At 45.4% G+C, this 16811-nt stretch overlaps 1 protein-coding gene across 1 annotated transcript; it reads right to left on the bottom strand.

Moving 5' to 3' along the window:
• Positions 1–4571: 4571 nt before the first annotated feature.
• cdk12 (cyclin-dependent kinase 12) lies at positions 4572–16518 on the bottom strand. Its single transcript, XM_047571926.1, has 14 exons — positions 14536–16518; positions 13149–13838; positions 12685–12864; positions 12458–12597; positions 12163–12333; positions 11139–11328; positions 10280–10336; positions 9856–9957; positions 9194–9271; positions 8994–9110; positions 8771–8902; positions 8413–8636; positions 8037–8243; positions 4572–6088 (listed from the first exon to the last, which is right to left on the bottom strand). Exons 1-14 carry the CDS (start codon positions 15714–15716, stop codon positions 5667–5669), a joined length of 3891 nt encoding a protein of 1296 aa, XP_047427882.1. The 5' UTR covers positions 15717–16518; the 3' UTR covers positions 4572–5666.
• Between the last annotated feature and the right edge of the window lie 293 nt (positions 16519–16811).

Genomic DNA, 16811 nt, shown 5'->3' with positions numbered 1-16811 from the left:
CTCTACAATACAAATCTGGTTTGAAAGGAAACACACACACACACACACACACACACACACACACACACACACACACACACACACACACACACACACACACACACGCACACACACACGCACACACACACACACACAGTGCACACGATGAGACCGTAAGATATACACTGAAATCAAGGAAGTATACAGGGGCGTATTTGTTTACTTCGATCCCTGCTAGATGCTCCTTTGGTTTCCACTGTCAGCAGCGCTCACGCAGCCACAAGCGCGGATTCTCCAGAAGAAAAAAAACACATACAGGCACTGACAGGCAGACAAGCCAAACTTCAAAAGCAAGAAATAAATAAATTAAAGACAAGTCTGATGGGGATGAATAAATAACAAGTGGAGAGAGCAAACAGGAAGGAGAGCTGCAGCAGTGAGGGAGGAAGCAGAGGGAGATGCAGTGATTTTTTTTTTTTTTTTTTGTTGGAAAGAAGCTGGAGGTGCAGGCAGGGGGAGAGCGTGTGAAACACACTTCCAGCCTAAGTTGGCCCGACGTTCGGCAGCAAACTTGAAAGCCCACTCCAGAGATAGATGTGCGGGCGCAATCGCGCGTGTTCCGCAGGTGGAAACTGGCTGCAAGACGCAGCGTGAGGCAAAGTGACTCGCTCGTCTTCATGCGTTTCCTACACTGCGTGGCTTTATTTTAATTATTTGGAGAAGGGTGCGAGTGTGAACGCAAATATGCAAATGAAACGGTTATTATTGCATTGCTCATCAAGCAGCGCGGAGCAGACATTAATAGGCTGATGAATATGCATGCGAATTTGTTAATTAAGTTAATTATTCTGCTGAAAATGCATTCGTCTTCCAAGGACATCTTCCCCAGGATTCCAACCTGCTCCACTCATTAGTCATGCGATATTTTACACCGGGCGCTGGGACAAGAGGTAGGGGAGGGAGGGGCAGCAGGGGCCACCGGGGTTGATATGTACACAATATAAGGGCAGCATGGGCTTCAAGTCCACTTACGAGCCGCGGCGAGAGCTTCAGATACACATATAATGGGATCACAATGACGGCTAATCATGCATCGGCTCTTCAAAAGCGAAGGGTCAGTGGAAGAGACAAAGCGCTGCAGCCAGCTAGAGTGGGGCGCGCACGCTCCTGGTGGCCAGACGTTCGCTCCATCTCTGCTTTTTCTCTTTCCTCTCCAGTAATTCCCCCTCTTCGCTGCTTTTCCTCTAATTGCTTATTAAAACCCTCTTAAATGAACTTTTTGTGCCAACTTTCCAACACATTAATTAATTGTTGTAGCCAATTAAGTGTCGCTGCGCAAATGAGCTTCAGCACAAATGGTCCTGCAGGGCCCGTCCACCCCCCCACCCTCTACACCATCACCCTCCCTCCCTCCTCCCCCTCCTCCTCCTCCACCACCCTCGCTGACTGCTTTTCCAGCAGTCCCTCTGCCCTTAAAGTGGCAGCATCAACGCAGACAGACACGCAGAGAGGATAATGTTGCCTTGCTCAAGAAGCTCTTTGAGTTGAAGTGGTAATGAGATGTGCGAGACCTTGGGGAGAAAAAAAACACTTTGGTTTGCAGAAGTGCAGCATCACGCAGAGAGGGCAGTGTGTCTTTGGTTGGAAGGAAGATGACTGCAAAAGAAAGAAGAGGGTCAAAGAATGATTCTTAAAAGTCACCTCTCGTTGAGTTTTAGTTTCTGTGATTACAGATGACTTTATACAAAAACAACACCGCGTGACGCGTGTCCTATCCAAAAGCCTCCTCAAAACTCTTCGTCTGTCATCACCGCTGTTGAGCAGTCGAGGAGTAATGCACGTGTGTGTGTGTGGAGGCAGTTTCCCACAAAACTATAAAGTGAGAAGAAAGGGAGATGGTGTTATGGCGCCAATAAAGCGCGCTGTTGCAGCAGTAAAGCGTATATCACAGCGCGGGATGAAGTCAATCAATTTTTTTTTTTTTTGAAATAACACATAAATAAAGATGTAGCTGTAAAAGAAATGGCACGGCGTTAAAATTTCGTCTGAGAGAAGACAAAAGGAAGGATCTGATGAAGACAGCACAATTTGTTCACGACCCAAGTTGCATTCATAATTAAGTGTCCCATTCACTGCTATAACTCACTCAACCGCCTGTGTGGACGGGTGGATCTCCACACACACTTTTTTTTAAAGCCTGTTTCTAGAAGTCTTTAAATGGGCGGCGTGCAGTTCATGCTTCACGTTGGCTGTGTTTTTTTTTTTTTTTTTTTTTTTTTTTTTTTTTTGTTAATTGAGCCGAGTGTGTGTCTTAGATGTGGGACTACGGGAGTCCCTGCCACCCCTTATAGAGAGTTTACACAAAGTCTGTGATCAAACAGCCTCAGTCATCAAACTCAACAGCAAGCACGGCTCAGAAAGACAACAGCGGCCCAGATTTAACGCTGCACAAAGGAGACACCTCACACGCATGCGAGAACCCGTGCAGGCCTCACTCACGGAGGCAAAGCAACAGATGTATAACGCTGACTGAAGTACGAACTATTTTATACGTTCAAATGAATCTAAGGCGTGGGTGCTTTGGCATCTCTAGATATATCCTGCATGTATTCATGCATCTGCATCAGTTGCATCTCCAACTCTGAAACCTTCAGTCCATAAGTCCTCTCCCTCCCCATTTCAATTTCTTCTTGCATTCAGAATTTTCTGCCAAGTGACAATGTGACATGAGTTGAGGTATAGCCTGACATGATGGGTGTCCTACACAGAGTCGTACACAGCGGCCTGTGGAAATGTGAAAATAACAACGATAATCAGCGTCAGTGTCGTAAAGGTTACAGCTATCATTGTAAAAGATTTAACGAAGACTGTCAATAAAAAGAAAAATTATATTTTGTCTGGCATCTGCTCTGCCTATAACAGGGCCCCTAAGTGTGGTTTATTAAACTCTACCAAGTCCTGTTTATAAATATACATTATTATTATCATTTTGCATTGAGCATTGAGCTACCCTCTTATACCTACACCAAAATATGTTGGATTCATGTCAATGTGTGTTTAAAGAAATGTAAAATATATACATAGATAAAAATGTCTAATCAACAAAAGATTTTATGACCCCCTGTTGAAAACCTATGGCCTATAACATCCCATTCCATGGATCATTTTTGCTGTTTGGGGTCCATGTATGTTTCTTCCATGTTGCCAGGTTTGTTCTAGTGATCCAAACGCACTCCTGCGATTATGGCATATAGTGGGCTAGATTCTATATTGGTGCACTAATAATAATCTACCACAGGGACTGATAAAAAAAGGAACCAAGCAGCAATAGAAAAAAAAAATCCAATTTCATGAATGCCACTTCGCGTAAATCGAGTGTAACGGCCCGTCAGTCAATTCGCTCTTCGTCTGGAAGTCCACCAAAATCACTGCAGCTGACAGCGAAGTGCAGGCATCCAAAATGGAGGCTCCATTTTGAATGCCGCCGCCGCCCGTGTGTGCCATGGCGAGCGCTCGCTTCAGACTGGCAACATGGCACATTTATGGGCATTCCCCATAAGGTGCCTTTCTGATTGATGGCGCAGCCCTCGCCCGCCTCCCTCTTGTCACTCCTCAGTCCTGATTTATTCGTCTAGTCTCTGTGACTTGGCACTGGCACTGCCCACTACTTCTCCCGCGGAACCTCCCTGCGGGCACATTCACCATTATTTGGAGTCCCGACGGGCAAAAGCATCAGACAGAAACATGCACGTGTACGCCCTCTCTCTCTCACACACACACACGCACGCACGGACGCAGCGCCGTCTCATCTCACTCACACTGGGCCCGTGCTAGAGGGCAGGTGAGCCTCCCACAGCCTCCACTCTGAAAGGATCTCTCACCCAGAGGGCTCAGCTGCTTGGTGGGCCAGAGGGGTAAGCGGCTCTGTAAGCCTGCCAAGTGAGGAACCGGCCTGGGTATGCACCGAGCCAATCCAGCACACACTCAGAGAAGCACAAAGAGCACACACGCGCAAGGTTGCGCGCGCACACGCGTAGCCAGTGTATGATTCTTGTGTGCCCGTCAGGATTGTCATGAAGTGATCAGTCTGAGTGGTGAAGTGACCAAGGCCCACTTTACATCAGAAGAAATACACTAATTGTATCCTGTATGTAAATATGTGAATGTAAACAGTGTTAGAGCTCATGTGGAGCAGACTGATTACTGTCTGTTAAGGGACAAAACCCTAAACCATTAAAAAAAAAAAAAAAAAAAAAAAAGGAAAAAAAGGATGTAACGGGAAAGAATTTTAGATGTAAGAAAATTATTTTAAAAACTAAAATTTATACATACTAAATAGTATATATATATATATATATATATATATATATATATATATATATATATATTATTATATTGTATAATGTGTGTTAATTCGGTTGACTTCATTCCTGTTGAATGAAAATAAGCGTCTGTAAAATATCTGGCCATCAGATGCACATATATAAGTAAGAATATTGCAGTTTTCATTTTCAATATGTGGACTGGGTGGACTTTCTGCAGCTCGAGTTAATGTCCACCACCTAGTGGCCGCCCGACACAGAGACAGTTCAGCTGGTCACATAACTTTAATAAACTGAACCAAGAAAACACATCTTACAAAAATCTTTCTTTTTACAGACACACGTAACCGTCGTCTCCTGCCTTTTCTTTTTCCAAAACCAAGAAAAAAAGGAAACAGAACAATTGACCATTATAATTATTATTATTATTATTATTTAAGTGTGTTATCATTTTCTTTGTCAAAAGAAAATAACCGCACTAAAGGAAGAAAAAGCTTTTTGTTGCAAAAGTTGGCAGGGAGGTGAGAGGTGGGCGCATTAGACGAGCATTTCAGAGCCCACCAGAGAAAGCTGGAAAGATCGGCGTGTTTGTAGCTTTATACTAGCAGAGTAGCGTGTGTATTATTGAGTATTATGAAGCAGTCTATCACTATGTGGTGGTTTTAATCCGTGTTTGGGTACGATCACTGCAGGCGTAGGCTTGTTACCACACAAATGCTTGCAGCGTGTAAAAGGGGGGCGATGCCTTCAGGTGGGCGAAGTCACAGTTCATTTGGGCTGATCACAGGTTATAATAGCCTAAACAGTCTTTGGGTAAAAGAAAGAGAAAAGAAAAGCCTTATGAACGTACATGAGGGCCATCCAAACTAGAATCGTAACCCGCCCACTTCCCCACTAGGCCGGAGAGCATTCATTCAGGGGTCGCTGGGGTCACACTGGAGGCACGAGGCTGAAAACAGGAGAGCTCGAATGCAACAGAAAGGGCTCCAGAGCACAGGTAAACTCGTTAGGAGTGTGCACTGTAGCATGACATGACAATCACCGGCTTTTCAAAGCTGAGCGTCAGCCGCGTGGCACTCGTACCGGAAGCTACACTTCATTCAAGTCCAGAGGGGAGGAGTCGCTAATCGGGCTGCTTCGATTCAGACCAAACTCCAAGACAAAAGAAACACGATGGCTCGTTCAGAGGGCAGAACAGACCCTTTCAATCAGACATTCACTTTGAAAATCTTTAATTCAACTTTCACTACCTGCTCATGGTCCAGTAAGTCATACTCTGTAGGTGTCCCTCTGCATTCCCCCTCGGGCCAGGACTTCTGGAGCTGTCCCATGATTCCCAGGTTTACCCTACCAGGGGACTGAAAGTCAGCGGGCAGCTCCATGGGAAAAGCGAAGATCCTGGTCCTTGGGAAACTGTGCTGTCACAAGTCCTGCTGGCGCCTCCGCGGCAGCCGAAGGTTTAGGCGGCGAGTCTGAAAAACAGGGCGGAGGGGGCTCTCCGCGGGGCGGGGCGTCCACCTCCAGAGAAGGATCTTTGCCGCGGTGAGACGCCCCAGCGTCCGAGTCCTGCTGGGAGATGAGCTGGAGCAGGGCGGCTGCCACTGCGGGGCTGATGTCCTTGCCGGCCTGGGTCTCTGACCCGGCCTGCTGAGAGTTTCCCAGGAGAGGAGCCGACGGAGGAGGCCCGGGCGGAGAGGGCGGACGCTGCTCACTTGACGAAGGCACCTGTTTGGCCCCAAGCAGTTTGCTTTTTGACACTGCATCATCTGACGGGGACAAGCAGGACAGAACACGTTAGATATCAAAGCACACTTCATCAACGTAGCAACTACCTCAATTTTTGCCTATCATCTTCTACACCTGACCTGCATGTGAAATGGGTTTTCTGAAACAAGCCTGACAGTTTTACACAATGTTGACATTCCTACCTTCACCACTAGAGGGAGGACAGGGGAGTGCATCTTCACATCGAGTGCATTTCAGTACATTAATGTGGTTTTACAACATTTTTGCAGTCAGCTGAATTAGTGAACCTACAAAGATAGTGTTGCTACCAAACAAACAACAACAAAAAAAAACTTTAAATATTTGAGACTGTAATCCATAATCTATGAGAAACTGTAACCATGCACTTTTTAGGTGCAATTGATTGGTCATTATTGTTTTGATGTTTATTACATTTTTATCAGTGAAAACTAGCTCAGAATCATGGCTATATGCACAACAGATGCAACCCCCCTCTCCCAAAGAAGCACCTTAAATCAAGGGTAAAGTATGGGGATCTGGGTGAAAACATACAAAAGGGTCGTATGGAACTGGGCAAAAAGAAAGTGACTTATTTAGATTTTAGGTATTTTAAAGAGCAGGACAATATTACAGAACCAGGGTAGTCTGCTTTTGTCCCAAACCGAATGGCGTGCACCAAGACTGTAAGGTTCTGACAAACGAAATAACCAGGACTGTTACCATTTCAGTGTCAGGAAAGTAGTCAACAGTTTTATTCAACGTGCTCATCACATCTTCAACTAATATCTGACCCAGAGTGAAGAGTTAACAAAAGAAAAGTGTGTGACAAACCAATGTTAAAAGAAACACATGCAGGTGAGAGCTAAAGATTCAAAACATTTATTTTCACTTGATAATTTATTAGACTTTCTTCATAAAAAGGCTGACATTACAGACTGTTTAAAGCAACATCGCTTCCTGTGAAGGATCCATGACACCTGCTTTGAAATGAAAATGAAGTGAGGAAGAAAAAACACATGTGGAAATGGGACAGAGGAAAACAAAAAAACTGAGGAAGAAACGAGGAAGAGGGAGAGACGTGGGAACAATACAGTGTGAACCTTTTTCTTTTACTCTGTGTAGAACACTATGCTTTCCTCTGGTTTATTAAGTACACCAGTGATATCCATGTGCACCGAACCGTTACCTGGTCACCGGGTCACATGACAGCAAACGCCCAACAAACATTCTTCTAGGTTTTTGTTTCGCATTTTCCAATATTAGGTGCTAAAACAGGAAGGTGGTTTGTGTCCCTGGTATGTTGGGAGGACAGGGTGTATGGTAGGTCTAATGTGCCAATTTACTTGAATAATGGATTTTGTATTTTTCATCAAATAGTCTAAGATGTATAATATAAAGGAATCTTTAGGAATAAAACTCTGTCAATTCGGTTTTCCCTCATGTCTTTGAATTCAATGATTCTAAATGACTGTCCCTTATTATTCTAAAGACTAACAATCCCTTCATCAGTGTAGAAGGAAACGCGGTTAGGCTCTCTGATTGAACCCCATGCTTCATCCCTTGCCTCGTTTGTGCTTTATGATTGCCCTAGTTTGGAGCAAGCGGGCTGGCCTGGTCTTCCTTGCTGAGGGGGGGTTTCTCCGTGTAGGTGAAGGCTAGTCAGAGTGGCTCTGGTGGCTGGACCTGGTAGCGGGCGGCCTTGTCATCGATGCCTGGTGGTCATGCCTCAGAGATGGCAACACACGGGCTGAGGTCCTCTGATTAGAGAGTTGGGACCTGGGCCCCATGGAGCTGTGATCCGTCTGTCCCTGGAGGAGTTCCCAGGCACTCATTGTCTGATTAGCTGATCTGCACCCACTCCAGACCTGAGCACAACATCAAACAACAGAAAAAATGTGATGAATGGATTCATCGTTCTCCAGAATGGTGGATGATTTGCCCTACTTGTTGAGAAGCATAAGCATAAAACGCAAATGTACTGAAACTCACTTCTAGGGGTGGAGGTTGGTTTTCCTGGGGACTGGTGGGGCAGCTGGGTCTTGGGTCGACTTTCTGCTCCACTGGAGGTCCCTGTCCGTCTAGGGATTGGCACAGGCACATACTTGTGCGTCTGACGTGAGTTCTTTCTTACTCCAATGTGAGAGATGGTGGGAAGACTGGACACAGGTGAGGCTAGACACTTGTATGAGAGTTTTTCTGCAGAACACCATGTACAATCTCGTTTATGTATTATTTTTTATTGTTTGTTCAAACAACCAGAAAAAAAAAATGTTGATGAATGGAATTCATCGTTCTCCCAGAATGAGTGGATGAATTGCCCTACTTTGTATTGAGAAAGCACTAAAGCATAAAACGCAAATGTTACCTGACAACTCACTCTCTAAGCTGGCTGTGGAGGGTGGTTTTCCTGGGGGAGGTGGTGGGGGTCCAGCTGGGCTGCTTTGGGGTCGACTGTTCTCTCCACTGGAGGTCCCTGTCGCGTCTTTACGGGGCACTTTGGGCACAGGCACATCCTCTGATTGCACGCTCTGACGTGCACGCCTTCTCTTCTTACTCCACAGCTCGTGGCAGTCCTGATGGTGGGGAAGACTGGACACAGAGTGGGCAGAAAAACAACATTTGTAAAAATGAAATAGATTTCTTTCCTGCAGAAACACCATGTACAGATACACACGTTAATTAATTAATATTTTATTATTGTGTTTGTTTCATGCGCTACTCACTCTGGTGGTGGCATCCTGTTGGGCTCTACGTCACACAGGAAGTCACTGAAGAGAGCTTGTTCAGACGTGCAGCGGCGTGCAGGGTCGAGGGTCAGCATTCGGTCCAGCAAGTCCAGGGCAGGAGTGGGTAAACTATGTTGAAGGGAAGAGATATTTCACCAGTAGAACCAGACAAGAGGTTGATCACAGCTGTTTAATGGTAAGTGTAGTATCGGCCACGTACAAGGCAAACTCCTCCCTCAGTCGCCGTCTGTACTGCTTTTTGGGTTTCATGGTGTTGAATAAGGGTAGTTTAATGACATCAGGCCAAACTGCAGGGCACGGACTCCCACACAGACGACTGAAACAAAGGGAAGGGTTATGTACGGAGGATAAATGGTGGAACAGAAATAATTATTTGACGTGCTTCTAAAGGGAGCCTACCTGATGAGCTCCAGCTGTAAAAGTTCCTGGTTAGCCTGGAAGATGGGCTTCTTGGTAAAGAGCTCTCCAAGAATACACCTGAGTCGCAACAAACGATAGTTACATGAAGTGTGAAAATGTATGATCCATACAACAACACAGTAAAGCCAAGTTTAAAGTTTATGGGCAACTTTCTGTCAGAATCCAGTGACAAATTACTTTTTGAACTTCCGAGAGCCGCTTTTTCTCGCAGATTCTGACGTGAGTAATCATAGATAAATAGACAAAGACAAATATGAAAACGGAAAGAATAGTTCTTGTCGCATAAAGATACATTTGGAAACGCAGACGAAAGATAAGGAGAAAATAAACTCTCCCGTTCCTGTGCTGAAATTGCCTCCTGGTCCTCACAGTAACTCAGGATTATAAAAGAAACTGACTTAGTTAGTGTGTGTGCTGCAAAGATCCAGTTCTCTCAACGTTTGCTTACACTGTGGAAAAAATACTTTCGGTGCGTCTGTTCTATATTTACTTCATACTGAAAGGGAAGACAAGCACTCTGACAGGGAGCAATTGGGGCTTGTGCTTGTTGAAGTCTACATGAGCACAATTACACATGGAAAAGGACCAATGGAAAATAAGAATTCAAATGTGAATGAATGCGTATGTGCGCCTCCACTCACCCACAGCTCCAAACATCAATGGCCGGAGAATACCTCTCCTCTCCTAGCAGAAGTTCCGGGGGGCGGTACCATAGTGTGATTACTTTATTAGTGTATGGCCGGCTGGGAACAAGGAGAAAGACAATGAGTCAGTACACATTCACACAGCATCTATCACCACCAAGTGTCCAATCACAAACGTTGCAGCTGTAAATAACAGAGACACAGCTCCATCTAGTGGAGAGCCACAGTAAAAAAAAAAAAAAAAAAAAAAGAAAGAAAGTAAATAAAAATCCAAGCTGGTGATTACATCTAATTACTCATACAATGACAATAACCTTATTTAATCATACATTTAATATCAAATTCACTGCATTCACTCTCCACTCTCTCACCAGATATGTTCCACAAACAGTGTGCACGTTTACAAAAGGACTCGTCATACCTTTCTTCTGAATTGTAAAGACGAGCCAAACCAAAGTCAGCCAGTTTGATATGACCTCTGCACAAAGAAACACACATGGACGGCAGAGATTAGAAAAAAAAACACCACAAAGCATGAGAGAAACCTGCCTTGTCGACATCTGGAAATCACTGAAAAGAGCAAGAAGTCAGCAGAGCTGGCTCAAAAGATTATTTTTGATCAACAAGTTAGCATTTCAGTACTTTTCTGTTGTGTTTCTAATGTTACAAAACAATGATACCAGCATCACAACAAATGCTGATACTGTCAAAAGCAAAGTTGTAAGCGATTGGTCAAACTCAGCAGTGAAATGGTGCAGGTGTTGCAATTCTAACATCGATTTAGAATTCAGTTGTTCAGTAACAGGGCAGTAACCATGAGCACTGCAGCTCTAAATGCTCCATTACACAGAAAAACACACACTTTGTCCTTTTTTATTAGCTTCTTAGTCTTGGCAGCTCTTTTTACTAGGTTTTCTTGGGCATCCGCAGGGGTTGGAGATTGGATGCACTGCTGTACTGAATAACCATCTGTGAGACATCGCTGGACTCACTGATGTCACTGATATTATTTGGAGTTAGCAGAAAAGTAATTAGCTTTCCTGCTGACAGCTTGAAACACACTGATCACTAAGAGCAGCGGTCAGTTGTTGACAGCATTTATGAAATGCAGCTGTATTTAAAGATTTTAAGGTGTCAACTGATGTAAATACATACACATTATTAATAAGTAGACAAAATAAACTACAGTAGAGGTGATTTGTCTTACAGCAAAATGCAACAATAAGCAGTTATTACAATAATATTTGTGGCTACAACGATGGTGTTTTTGGTTTATTTACCTGTTGTTGAGCAGTATGTTGGAGCATTTGATGTCTCTGTGCAGGAAGTTGTTCTTGTGGCAGTAGTCCAGGCCCTCCATCAGCTGGCGCATGAAACTGCGAATGTGCTCATGGGAGAACTGGACCAGGCCTGACTCCAGCAGGCCCATCAGGTCATGGTCCATGTACTCAAACACCAAGTAAAAAGCACCTAAAAATGCAAATACACACACATAGCACAGGTCTGCTGGTTAGATAAGTGCGCATGTGAGGACAGGTTTAAGATGTACTTTGACCAGCTCAGGAACAGTAACCACAAATATGTTTGAGTACTAAAAGTGTGGATGCCTGCCACAGGACGGTGAGATGTAAGTGTTTGAAAACTTTAAGTGTAATAAGGAAGCCACTGAGAGAAGTGCTTTCTGTGGGCTTGGACTTTAAAGGAGGAATCCTTAAAGTGCATCTACAGTGACCACCTTATCTGTTGCTGAGTAACCACACCAACATTATTTCAGTCCTTCTTTTATTATATTATTGAGATGTTTTCTGACCGAGCTTGAAAGATTCATATGTTTTTTGGGCTTTTTTATGTATATTTTTAACAACTGATTTAAAAGAGTTGTTTCTATTGCTTATCTTTCTAAGTAAAATGTTATAATAATAAAAGTCAGTAAATCTCAAGGCATTCCTATTCTGACAACAATAATAGTAAACATTGGGAAGAGATGTTACACTTGTTAAATACATGGTTTGTATTTTTATTATAATTTTAGGCATTGGTGGAGGAAAAACATACGTGCGCCACATATGCCCAGCTATCAGACAAGGTGTCGTTTCTGAGGTTTTCTTGTTTACTTGTCACAGCTACTGTCTCAACACTGCTATCTGTTAGCAGAGGTAACCAATGCGTTACAGACTGAACCACAAGTATGACACGTCTGATACTTTCAGACAAACGGCAGACGAGCCGTGACTTTCTGGCCCATGGGATTATTATTATTATTATTATTATTTCCAGCACTGGGAGAAGATTTCTGAATCTTACCTTTATCCTTTTTAAAGTCAAGCGCATCCTGCTTGTCTGTGACTATTTCCTTCATGTTGACGACGCTGCGGTGTTTGAGTTGTCGCAAGATCTTGATCTCTCTGATGGCTGTGATGGGGAAACCCTCCTTCTCATTGTCCAAGCGTACTTTCTTCAAAGCCACCAGTTCACCTGGTATGATCGGAGAACACATGTGACATTTAATTAAAAAAAAAGCATAGTTATAATCTGACCTCTGAAATCAAACACAGTAGTAAGGGATGTGGTGACAGAACGCGGGACATTATTCACTCACCGGTGTCTTTGTCCTTGGCCTTGTACACTTGGCCATAGGTGCCTTCCCCTATGATTCCAATTATATCGAACTTATCCACACAACGTTTGCCCCAGTCACTCAGGTTATGTTTGCGCTCACCATATCGCGGGCAGCAAATCCTGAAAACCAACAGAATGAGAAGTTTAGCTTAGATTTATCGTTGAGTCATAATCAGTATGAAAGCATGAGTAAGCAAAGACACTGACTTTGGTCTCTTCTTTAGGGTTGTCTGGGGTAGCAGAGGAGCCTGACGGATGGGGGATTGAGGGGGTGAGGAGTCTCCTCCGGCCAAGGTGGGGGGTAAAGGAAGGTCGATTAAAGAAGGCCGGCTGCGAACTTCTTTCTCCTTTCTCGACAGCCTGTGAGGAGGGGTGGACTTCTTTGGACTGAAAGGAACAAAATACAAAGTTTTAGACAAAACTGTAAAGGGCATTTTCTTTTATATTCATACTGAAACAAATTTCATGTTGGTTTTACTGCTTTTAACCTGTGTTACAAGTGTGTCACTTTTATCCAGATGTGTGTGCTTATTCAAAAGAAAGGCTTCATATCAAAAGCACTGCCTTAATATTCCTAGCCTGGTAAACAACAAAATGGCGGTGGCTATTTTTGAATGTGTAACAATCACAAACACAATTACAAGCCATGAGTAAGCATTATGTCTCCTCACCTGTCCTGAGCGTTTCCCAGCAGCATTGGGGGTAATGGCAGGGGTGGCAGAGTTGACGTCTTGTGGAGTGGGGTCTGGCGGACGGGGCTCCTAGTGGGCAACAGAGCTGGTGATTTGCCCTGGGATGTGGAGGAGGTGGAAGGAGGCTGGATATTCGTTTCTGCTTGAGGTGGAGGTGGTGGTGGAGCCTGGGTGGCTGGACTTGGAGGCACGGGAGGAGAGGGTTGTGGAGGAGGTGGCGCAGGAGAGGCAGTGGAAGTGGAAAGCAGAGACACAGCAACTTGATCGTCAGCATTGGGAACATCCTGGGGTAACTGCGCCGCTGCTGGGGGCTGAGGTTCTGCTGCTGCCGAGTCTTTTTCTAGCTGAGAAGCCTCAGCTTTAGAAGGCCGTGAAGATGTAGAGCCCGCCGCTTTGCGTGCTGACGGAGGTGGGGACGCACCGCCACCGCTGGCACGAGCAGCTGCCTCAGCAGCCTGGCGTTCCTTTTTCCTGCGGCTCAGCTCTGCTCCCAAGCTGGAGTTCAGAGGGAGACGGGAGGAGGGAGGAGATCGGCTAGCTGGTCGGCTACTGTGAGAGCCGCCCCCTGGTCCGCCAGAGGAAGTGTGCCTCTTACCGCGGGAACGAGATGAGGAGCGACGAGAGGAAGAGTAGTGCGGAGGTGAGCGGCTCCTGGAGCGGCCTGAGCGCCTGGGTAAAACAAATACATTTTAGAGACGCTACAAAGATTTGGGACAAGAAAACAGAATGAAACTGCTTTCTCACAAAACAAAATGGCCCCTGATCACATGGAAACAAATAAAATGTTTGGGGAGCAACAGAAGTTAGCAGAGACGAGCCAACAGCGAAACAACAGATGCTCTCAAGACATGCAGTTCTAGTCCTTCAACCAAAAATGACAACCAGAAGTCATGACAGACTTTGTGTGGTGTGGGAGAAATAGGAGAACATGATATTACACATGAAAGTATAACTTTTCTTATTATTTAGCAAATAAGGTGAAAGCAAACACTGCTAACTGCCCATTACTGATGCCTTGCCTCCATCTGAAAATGTTTTTCACCCTCTGACACTTGTCTTCAACTTCAACATGGTGATCACCTACAATCTTACTTCTGCACCCACCTCCTTTTTGATAGTTGGAGTAGGAAGAGCTTTGTGACATCAATAGACCTACCCAACTTTAAACTCAGAATAAGCACTCGTAAAATACCAAGATGTGTGTTTGGAATTTGCAAAACTATCAGATATGTCTTGATGGGTAAACTGATCTACGATAGTCGGCATTTTTAGCTTCCAACTAGCATTTGTGTGTAATTTGAATTCTGGAATATATTCACCAAAAGGGCTTCCAACATGTTTAGAGAGCCTTGCCGCATATACTCACCGAGACACGGGGCTGGTGCTGGAGGACCTGCGGGTACCGTAGGGGCTGATGGAGCGTCTCCTGGAATAAGGGCTGCTGTCCCTCTCAAAACTGGATGACCTGTGTCTGCTGCCGTAGGGGCTGTCTGATCTTTGACGGCTGCGGCGAGACATATCCCCGTAGGGACTGGGGCTTTGCTGGGTCAACCTCCGCCTGGAGTAGCTGTCATCGCCCTGCTGCCCATACCCGCTACCCAGTGGACTCTCACTGCCAGCTCCTCTCCTGGGACTGGGTGACAAAGCAGAGCCGGTGCCCTTCCTCCGAGGGCTGCCCCTACTTGAAGACTTGCCCTTGGGGCTTGACTTGTGGCCCTTGGAGGACTTGTGGTGGGTCCTGTCTGCCCGGCTCCTCTGGGATGAGCTGTGGCTTCCCTCTCCTCGGCCTTCTCTTCGCTGTTGCCTGTCTTTGCGAGTCTTCCCTGAGCGGCTGCTCTCCTTGCTGCGAGATGAGGATGTGGAGGAAGTGGTGCTACCCACACTGGCTGCGGGCTGTACCTGGGACGAGGACAGAATCAGCTCCCCGCGTTTAGCATCTCCCTCTGCCTGAAGCTGGCGTTTGGATGAGGAGCCTGATGGGACAACCTTCTCCTTAATCTTCCCAGAAATACCTTTCTCGCGGTCTTTGCTGCTCTTTTTCTTGTACCCATGTTCCCCATTACCAGGGTCTCTAACTTTACTAGGGTCCTTGGACTTTTTCTGTCTGTGTCTGTGCCCCCTGTTCTCTCTACTGCCAGCTTCTGCGACAATATCGTCTCTTTCGTAGTCTGGTGAGATATCCAGGCGGTCCCCGCCCCCCATCTCAGAAGGCCTTGAGGACGGCGGGTCCGAGAAAGTGTCCGAGTCGGAGCTGATATCATCGTACTCGACCAGAGGCTTCACCGTATTAACACCAGGAGGCGCCGTATCACCGAGGGTAGAATCTTCAAGTCCCAGTACAGCCGAGGACTCACGATTATGTTTGGTTGATTTATGCCGTTTTCGTTTTGAAGAAGAGGACATTGAAGATTTTAACTGCACCTTGCCGTCCTTGCTCGTCATGTCTCCTGCAGAGGTATGAGTCGGGCCCTGGATCTGGTGTGGCCTTCCGCTGATGCTAGATTCCGGCTTCCTCTTGGTCCCATGGTGTCGGTCCGATCCAGGCATCCCTCACGCCGGCGTCAGTACCTCTACTGCGAGTGGGCCTCGGTGTTCCGGGCAATTCATTCACAGCACAGTAGCTACTCCAAAACAAGTGTTACTAAGCAGAAATAGGACAAGAATACACACAAAATAAACACACCAGGCCGCTCACGTCCAGTCCTCCTCAGCGCCAATTCATTCCATTGAGATCGCCAGGACAGCTCGTCAAAGCAGAAAAATGCCAGGGTAGTTTTCCAGTGCTGCAAAGTTTGTACTTTGAATTAGTCAGTGAGTGAAAAAGATCCCGACAAAATATCGGAGCATTGTGGTGTCGCCCCCGTCTCAATTTAGCTAGCTCGGCTAGCTAATGCTCGGCAGCTAGCGAGCCGACTCGTAAAAAAGAAAAAAGTCCCTTTGTGAAAGCTGTCCTTGTCCGGTGCCAAGTTAAGTAAAGGTGTTTTTATTCCACAGAATTACGGTCTTAGTATTCAGAAACAAGCAAATGTCTTCATTAAAAGACGCTCGTTTCTCGAACAAAATGAAAACTTGACCCGGTTGGTACTGTTTACATGTTCCCTTTAATGTAAGTTTTATCCCCTATAAATTCAATATTGATAAGAAATCATAGTATTTTCGTGTGCAGTAGATGTTCCAGTTTATTATCAATGGCTCTGGAAATCAACCAGGCCTATATTTAGGGCGATGCTAGTGGATTTAATATCATCCACAGCCCTATCTGAAGGAAACTACAAACGCCATTGTGGCTCCTGTGACTAGCAACTTCTGCGCACAGCGGAATGAACCGGAAGACGGACCGTTGTCAATCGGGGGCGTATCATAGCAACTTCCTATCACAGCAAAGAGCCCGCCTACTGGCCTCGTGATGGCGCGACAGCGACGCAAAATGATGAGATAATAATACCAATGCGACGGAGTGAAGAATTTGATTTCACAAGTATCACGGGTCATGTAAGATGACACTTTTGAAATGAATTAAATAACAAATATTAGGTTCCGAGGCTTGGACAGTTGCAGATTTTAAACTTTAAACTCGAAAGAAACAATAAAGGAGGCAGGATTTCCGGCAGGAAAAGATCACTTTGACTTTTTTCATTTAAA

Source organism: Mugil cephalus, chromosome 20 (genome assembly GCF_022458985.1).
Source record: "Mugil cephalus isolate CIBA_MC_2020 chromosome 20, CIBA_Mcephalus_1.1, whole genome shotgun sequence".
In the NCBI taxonomy this organism is placed as follows: Eukaryota; Metazoa; Chordata; class Actinopteri; order Mugiliformes; family Mugilidae; genus Mugil; species Mugil cephalus.
This window is presented reverse-complemented; position numbering and strand designations above follow the sequence as displayed.